This window comes from Arvicanthis niloticus, chromosome 2, assembly GCF_011762505.2.
Source record: "Arvicanthis niloticus isolate mArvNil1 chromosome 2, mArvNil1.pat.X, whole genome shotgun sequence".
NCBI lineage: Eukaryota > Metazoa > Chordata > Mammalia > Rodentia > Muridae > Arvicanthis > Arvicanthis niloticus.
Window position 1 is genome coordinate 13,579,601 of NC_047659.1, and position 8,479 is coordinate 13,588,079.

Consider the following 8,479-nt stretch of genomic DNA (forward strand, 5'->3'; position numbering starts at 1 on the left):
TCACAAACAGTCATGTTGTCCATGCTGCTCAGGCTGTTTCGTAGGGACAATACAATACAACCAGAGACCAGACCTAGGCAGAAGGCATTCTGTAAAGCAGGAAGAAGGAGATGGCCCTGGGGAAGACACAGTGAGTCCTGGGCAGTGCATGGGGAAGCTTCCTGGAGGAGGGGCCTTGAATAGGTCCTTACAGGAGAAGGGCTTAGCATCTGGAGCCTCACCATTCCTCAATAGCAGACCCAGAGTCCAGAATTTCTGATGATTACTTTGGCAGAGATCCAAGAATTGACAAGCCTGTAGTTGGTTTGCTGAGAGATCTGAATTTCCTGCTGAATGGCAAAGGATGCCAGGAGAAAGTTCTGTGAGAATAACAAAGACTTGCTCTCAGGAGAGAGTGCTGAAGCATTTCATCCTCAATAGATTCCTGTAGGTTACATGAATATTTGATGCCAAGTACAGAGAGGGATAATCCCCTTGTCAAGTATCAAGGTCTCAGAGACTTTGGTCTGGAACACACATGATGTGGGCTGAATTACAGTCTCGGATAAGTGTAGTAGTGTGTTGTTTCTCATCATGCATTTAAGAAGCAAGGATAGGTGTTGGCTTGTGGGAGATGTTTGATGCTGGTGTTTATGGTCAATTTTTTTTTTTGTGCTAAGAAATACAGACTACATCTTCAGATATAAACTGACAATGCCCTCAATTTCTTCTTGACTGGGAAAGCTTAAGCACATCAGGGTTAGTGGGACTGCAGTAGGGACTGAGCCATATGTTTAGTGATGGTGGTTGGGAGCAGGGACATAGGTGAGGAGTCCAGCTTGAAGATAGCTTTCCTGCCCTTTCAGGAATTCACTGTGTCTCTAGAATTCCCTCTTCCTCAGGCTTCTCTGTGGGAGTAAGTATGGTTTCTCCTTTCCCTGTCGTATTTTCCCTACAAGTTTCCTTGTGTTTCTCTACCTGAAGGGTCTGTTGGGAAAGAGTCCTCCCAAGCCTACACCATCAGTGAGCAGGAGCAGAGAATGAAGAGGTTGGAGAAGCTCAAAAGGGACCTTGAAAGAATGAAGAACGAGAGGGACGAACTCCGGGGCATCCTGGCACTTTATAGTGACAAGGATTTGAACAACAGGTAATCATTATGCCCAGTTCTCAGCTGACTATCTTGGGCCCTCTCTGTTGACCCTAGATTTCCACATATCACAGGAGGCTACAACTCCAGGCTGTCCTCATGTCCAAATGCATTTTGCTGATTGGATATTAGACACAGAACTTGAAGTTCAGACAGGAGTGAAATGGGGTCACAAGCTCTTTTGATTCCTCCAAAAGAAAACTATAGCCTGTGGCATGAATCATTCAGGAAATAGCAGTATTAGTGTGTGAGCTCTTATCATGCATTTTAAGATGCTTGGACTGGTATTGCTTTGTGGGAGATGCTAGCTGCTGTGTGTTTATGGTGAATCATTTTTGTAATTTTCTGGAGCTGCTTTGGGTCCATTTAGTCCTGTCAACAACTGGGAGGCCCTGGTTCTATATGCTGTCCCTCAGTGTGAGTGAGTAGATTTCTGCCAAGTCATCACTGCTTTTCTCAAATTCTGTTCATTTTACACTGGTATAATGTCACATCACTGTATGTATTTGGCATTATGACAGTGCATGTGTGTGTATGTGTGTGTGTGTGTGTGTGTATATGTCTGTGTGTGTGTGTGTGTGTGTGTGTGTATGTCTGTGTGTGTATTCCACTTAAGGTCCAGGGAGTCTGTGTAGTATGATGGGGCTGGAGAATTTACCTGACTGACTTTTTAGGTAATGATAGTGATGAGGCCATGGAGGGTCACTTGTAGCATCATAACACATGACCTCTGTCCGCACCTCTGATGGGCATTAGAAAATCCTGATATAGGCAGTAAACCCTTTTTCCTGTAAATACTGAAGTTTGGGAATTTATGTAGTGCTAGAACCAAGGATTGAGAAAACCTTGTCTACAAGGTGAAAAAGTGTCATCACAGGTTTAGTTTTGACTCAGGACTGTGGCACAGGCTCCTGGAAAGTTCTTGAAGACCTAATCTATTCCTTCAAGACCCCTCATGAAGCCAAAGCAGGTTAGCTCCCATTTTTTAGTTCCCTAGCTCTACTGTGCCCAGATCAAGTGTAACAAGTTTAATAAGCACCAAGAGGACCCAGTACAAAGGCATCAGGTTGTGGCATATATGGGCTGGGGTAGCTCACGATTCAACTTGAATTGATGTAATCCTTGAATCCTTAGTTCAGGGATTATTTGCTCCTTGGGCCACATTCTTTCACAGGTTCAACTTTGAGATGATGATGCTGGTGACGCAACACGACCAGGTGATGAGCGAGCTCAAAAACATTCCGCAGCAGATCAGTGAGGCCTTGTACAAGTGCCAGGAGTTGACCAAAAATAATCAACTTTACAGGTGAGTGACTAACACTGTTGTTTCCCCAGCACTAGGCACAGAATGTGTCTGCCCATCATTGTCTTTAAAACAAAGTGAAGACTCTGGTTCTATACTGTTTGCCTCTCAACAGGAAGCTTCCTTCCTCAAAGAAAGGCTCTAGGATTGTGACCTCTTGGAATAATTTTGATCAAGTGTGATGAGGCTGCGAGCCCCTCCAATCATTGTCCTTCCAAAGTCAGTATCCTCTAAATAGAAAAGGTGTGCACCTTGATGGAGACATCAATCAACCTTGAGTCTCTGGGGCACTGAAAACACATTTACAGATCTGGTTTGCATGAGACCCATAGAATGATGTGTATCTGTTGGGTCTTCTCTCTTCTCCTAGGGAAGCTTTGCCCTGTCTCTACCTAGACGTGGTTCTCTAATACCAAAGACATATATGCAGTCATGGGTCCCATGTCCTCTTCTGGGAGATACATGAGTCACTGTTGGTGTCAGGGTTTTCAGAAGTACCTTGAGTCTTCTGGAATGTTGCTTTCTTCTGGATTTGACCTTCCTATATGTGAGGTCCCATGGCTACTCTGGTCTGTAGTCTGGGGCTATCTGGGGATCAGGGCCCATGATGAGAAGGGATGGTACTTGGAGAAGTGGGAGGAAGATGGATGGTGCCTGGGAATAATCACCATTTCTTCTTTGTGGTTCAGCATCAGGAACTGTCACCTCCTGACTGAGTCTCTTCATATGAAGAGTGAAGTAAAAATGCTCTGGAATGCAAACAGGCAGCTGCTTAAGGAACAGATTACACTGGAAGTGTGCTCTAAGGAAACAAGGAGGCTATGTGTGGAGGCCAGCATGAAGATCTATGACAAATTTTCCAAGTATATCCAACAGGTAAGATGCATGGAAGATGTTTAGGAGCATGTTGCTCTCATGTCTAACCATAAATAATGTCAAGCCCAGATAACCATCCTCCACCTTGTCCAGGCACTCTCCTAATTCTCATCCAGTTGTTCTGTGATCATTTACAAGACTTTCTTTGGAGTTAGGCACTCTCAAAAACTAGATGATTGGCAAGCACACCCTCCTGATCAACTACAAGCTGAAGTTCATTAAGATAGATGGGGTGAACACACATTACACTCCTACATGCCATTGTACTAGAGGGGTTTTATGTGGCTGCCTCCTTTGCAGTAGCACAGAACATTGAGTGATGAAGTCAGGGCCTGTAGCTGGTTTGCTTTGGACCCATGACTCGAGCTGCATATATAGGGGAGGATGGCCTATTCAGATGTAGGTGGGAGAGGAGGTCCTTGGTCCCATGAAGGCTAGATGCCCCAGTGTGGGAGAATTCAAGGGCATGTAGGTGTATGGGGGGGTCAGTGGTGGTATATCCTCATTGAATTAGGAGTAAGGGGATTGGAAAGGGAGTTTCTGGGTGGGGAAGATGAAGAGAGGGGATAACATCTGAAATGTAATAAAATATCTAACAAAAATTATTTAAGTAAAAAAAGGTGGGGGTGGAGGGCTTGTGTCTTTTCTCTTCCTCAACCCCTGAATTGCAAGATGGTCTCCTAACTGAGCCTAGACCTTGGTTCATACTGACAGAGCCTGACAGATAGCTCATCAGTCCTGGTTTCTGTCAGTGTCGCTAGAGTTCTTTCCTGTAGCTTGTATTCAGGAGCTGACTGGATGAACAGGGATGTTTGAAAGACTTCTCTCAGGCTGAGAGTTGGGGTGAGAGATGTGAGGCTTCAAGAAAATGATTTCTCAAACTATCTCAACCTAGTCTGCAGAAGTTACTAAGTTTTATTTAGTCCCCACGGGATGGATTACAGTGTCCTGTGTCTCACATGAAACATTAGATATTCACAGTCGACGTTCAGTGGTTCCTCCTGCATTTTGGTCTCCTTACTGTTTCCTGCTCACTTATGATTTCTGGTATGTGTGTGTGGGGATGGGGGTCATATGCATATCTGAGACAATACGTATATTGATGCGTGTGTTGAGTGGCCAGTTAATTCCATGTGGTTTTGATCAGTCTTTCTGTTTTGGTTAAGCTGTCTGACCAGCATCTTTGAATCTTCTGTCATCTCCCAGGCAGAGCTCCTGTAATTGCTTTGTCTCAACTAACTGCTACAAGTATTCATTACTCACAGAGAGGAAAAACATGTTTACATGTTTCACTGTTTTGAGTTTTCCTGTTGCTGATGTAAGAAAACAATTTCTTAACATGGAAGAAGCTAATGCTGTCTGCTTCCGGTTTCAGACACACAACTTGGCCCACTGTGCCTTCTTATGAGCTTTCTTGTCATTCAGCTGAAATCAGCAGGGAAAGGAGGAGGGCGTTTGTTTGCCAGGATGGGTCTTACCCAAGACACCTAGGCTCCACATAACCCACAGTTGAGTTATTCAACCCTTTATCAAACAAACAGAACCCATGTTGCCAACACTTAAAAGTCAATAATTTCACATTTAGCCTAGCCCACCCTTCTGAAATCTTACCATGTGACTTCAGTTTCTACTTCCCTGTCCTTTTTTCATTCATTACAATTTCCTAACCCGGGGTTTGGAGGCCCACCCATGTGAGGAACAACCAGAAAGCAGACATGTAACTCTTGTAAGCACAGCAGGATATGGGGCACAAAGGGGTGCTCAGCAACAGCTGGCTGCACACATTAGACAAAAGGTGGCCCCAAGGATGTCCTATTCAAAGGAAACTTATGGACCTGAACACCAGCCTCTTGTTCTAAGATGGGAGTGTGGGGCTCACCACAGTGTCAGTGTCAGTTCACTTTGCATCAAGGAAACATGAAACAGAGCAGCAGGTCATCATGCTGCTACACCTAGCTCAATAGAACAAAAGGAGACAAATAGTGGTGTAAAGTCAGATTGTCAACTATTGGTAGTGGGAAATCTATTTATCACTATTGAAACTGGTTATAGAGGGAAATCTATTTACCCATATTGAAATCACTTGTAAGAAAAACAAACACTTTAGTACATGGAGGTGAGTAGGAGGCTGCTGTGTCAAATCCATGGGCCTGAGAGCCAACAAGGGTGGCTAAGGGTCTGTGTCCACCTCTCTGCTCTTGGTGGATAGTGACTGCCTGCTCGAAGGTCAGGTGGCTCATTGCATCTTCTCAGCATCCTAGTTTGTTTTCCTCATTACCTCCTACCATTTTTCCAACTTTGCCTAAGCTTGACTCAGTTATCCTTGACCTTGGAGTTTGTCCTGGGTATAACTCTGTGAAACACTGAGTTGCTTGGTGTTGCATCTGCATCAAGCAGAAGGCCCATACCTATGATGAGGTGCTAGAACAGGGCTGCCTCAGACAGCCCCTTAGGCTCCTGGTAGTCTAAAGCACTCACCCTGTGTTCTGTCTGTAGCACTCTGTAAAGACTGTCATTCAGAAGTGATTTGCTTTGAGTTAAAATCATCCTCAAGGGGGGCTGGAAGAAAAGAGGAACTTCAGACATGGCTGATGATATAAAATGGGGCAGCCCTGTGAGAAGCCATGTACAACTCTTCAGAAAGTGTCTAGTTTCTGTAGTCCCCATTGACCCAGTGACTCCAGAACAAGAAGTAGGTGTCCACAGAGAAATTAGGGCACCTCATGGTTGTAGTGGTACTTCACAGAGTTGCCCTGAAGTAGAAACTATCCAGAAGTTCTTCAGTCAAGGAGCGAACAAGTATACTGTAGTCCAGCCCTTCCATGGACTATTGCCTAGGGTGATCATACAAACCACCATTTTGTCTTGAACTAGTTAGACATATTTTCCACAAATTATCCCGGACAGGATCTCCTTATGTGAAGAAAAGTCTCACTTTGCATCGTGGTTACAGAGATTTCCTAGTTGTCTGGCCTCATAGCTTTGGTTACAAAACCACACAGGCTGTGGAAAATGGAGGGCCTGTTGAAAGATGCTGCTAACTTTAGAATCCCTGAGAAACAGTGAGCAACAGGCAGTAACTGGCTTGTCCACCCTGATCCCATGTGCCTTTGCTGGGAACCAAGCCGACTCTGCACAGCCTTGGGAACTTCCTAAGCAGGCTTGCATAGCAGGCCAAAACCCCATATTTCCATCCTTTGTTTATTAGGGAAAAGCATTTATTTTATTGAGCTGTCTATAGGCTATGCCTACTATGTTCGTGTCCCATTCAAGTTTCTTTTTTCTTTTTTCTTTTTTAAAAATGTACTCAGATTGTGTTTGTGAGTACACTCTCATCAGACACACCAGAAGAGGGCATCTGATTTTACTAAGATGGTTTGTAGGCTACCTTGCAGTTTTGGGGAATTGAATTGAGGACTTCCAAAAGACAAATCAGCTCCTAATCACTGAGATCTCTCTCCAGGATTTTGTCAATTCAAGGGTTTATTTCTTATGGCTTTATAGTGTCCTGGATGATCTCTTATATTAACATGAACAGGGAAAGTCAAAATGTTTCTGCAACTGTATGTATGAACATGTGCTTGTGTGTGTTCAGGAATGTGTGTGTCTGTCTTTGAGTGTGATTGTGTGTGTGTCTATGTATGTGTTAGTGTGTGTGTGTGTGTGTGTGTGTGTCCATTGCTGGGCTCAAACAATGCAGGATCATTTTGCTGTCTCTGAGATATGAGGTACTAGGATGGGATAGCAGGAGCCAAGAAGATTTCCTATACCTGTATAACTGTATTTTTGGGTCTCAGGCCTTCCACATGATTCTCTGCCTCAGTCACCTAGGAGAGCTCAGAATATTGTTCTGATCTAGTTTAAAAGAAATCCTGTCCATGATCATTCTTGTGATCCACAGAGTTTGTGTCGATTGTGTACTCTTTCTTCCCTTCTGAGCTCTCTGGTATGACCTGAGCCTGTTGTCCCTTAAGTCACCCCACAAATAATACCACAGTAACTATAAATATAGCAGGGGTATCCTTTTTCCTTCATGAATATTTGTTTTAAAGTTCAAGGCTTTCCCTTGGGAAGATTTGCATGCAGCACACTCTTGCTGATTATAGTATCTCTTCAGTGAGCATGGATTTCCTGTGAGATGGTTTCTCTGAAGAGTCACAGATGGAGGGGTTCACAAGTAGAACCAGGCAGGTTCCTGCACTCCAGATATAATAAGAGCCTTCACTTCAATGGTCGCTAGGTTCCCTAGAATGTCTCTGTATAGTGTTTGATTCAGACATTGCTACACAGTTATTTTTCAGTATAATATATATGGACCATTGGAGAAATGTGGTGTTTTATTCTAACTCCAGTACAGTGTGTAGTTCACTGTTCACTTTTAAGCCATTTTTTAAATCTGAGAAAAAATCCCAGGCCCAGGTGCTCTGTGGCCTTTCTCCTTTGGGGATACAGGGAATGACATTAGGCTGAAAGGTCATACTGGATTGTCCTGCTCAATAAAGCTGGTGTTTGTTGGATAGCTGACATGGCAGGTCCTCAACAGGCCTTTGTCTCTTCCTCCCCTAGGTCTGAAATACTCCTCCTGAAGCTTAAACAGGCAGACCAGGTCAAGATTTCCCTCAGACACAACTCTTCACAAGGAGAGCACATGTTGACATGATTGTTACCATCATTGGCAGCCTTTAGACAATATTTTCAAGGCCAGTAACAAGCTGTAGGTCTGTGCTGTAAAATCTGCAGATAAAGAATGCTTCTTAGTTTAATTATAATGTTTTGGATTTGGTTAGAATTTTGATTGCTTTGAGTATGTGGTTTCCTTGTTTTCTTTTGAAGTTTTGTTGTTTATTTTTTGTTATGTTATTAATTTGTTGTTTTACTAATTTTATTTACTATATATATTGACTCCCCCACTTTAAGTTGGTATTGAATAAATTTAATGTATTTTCATGGATAAAAATGTAATCACTAATTTTTCCCTCATGAGACCTTCTGTATTCATGTGTGGTTCACTGTCTTCTAACACTGGAAGTATGAGGCAGGAATGGACATCTTCAAGTAGCATGTGGCTTAGGCTTCATTATTAGTTCCCAGCCAGTCATAGATACACAGAAAATTGTGCTTTTGATATGGATAGTGTTTCAAAATCTGTGGATCCCAACTTCATGATGAAAAAT

At 43.3% G+C, this 8,479-nt stretch overlaps 1 protein-coding gene across 1 annotated transcript; it reads left to right on the forward strand.

Moving 5' to 3' along the window:
* Positions 1-8,067, forward strand: LOC117702867 (disks large homolog 5-like). Its single transcript, XM_076928229.1, has 5 exons — positions 1-130; positions 964-1,126; positions 2,301-2,432; positions 3,119-3,305; positions 7,872-8,067. The coding sequence occupies exons 1-5, from the start codon at positions 13-15 to the stop codon at positions 7,875-7,877; spliced, it is 606 nt and encodes a 201-aa protein (XP_076784344.1). The 5' UTR covers positions 1-12; the 3' UTR covers positions 7,878-8,067.
* The last annotated feature ends 412 nt before the right edge of the window (positions 8,068-8,479 follow it).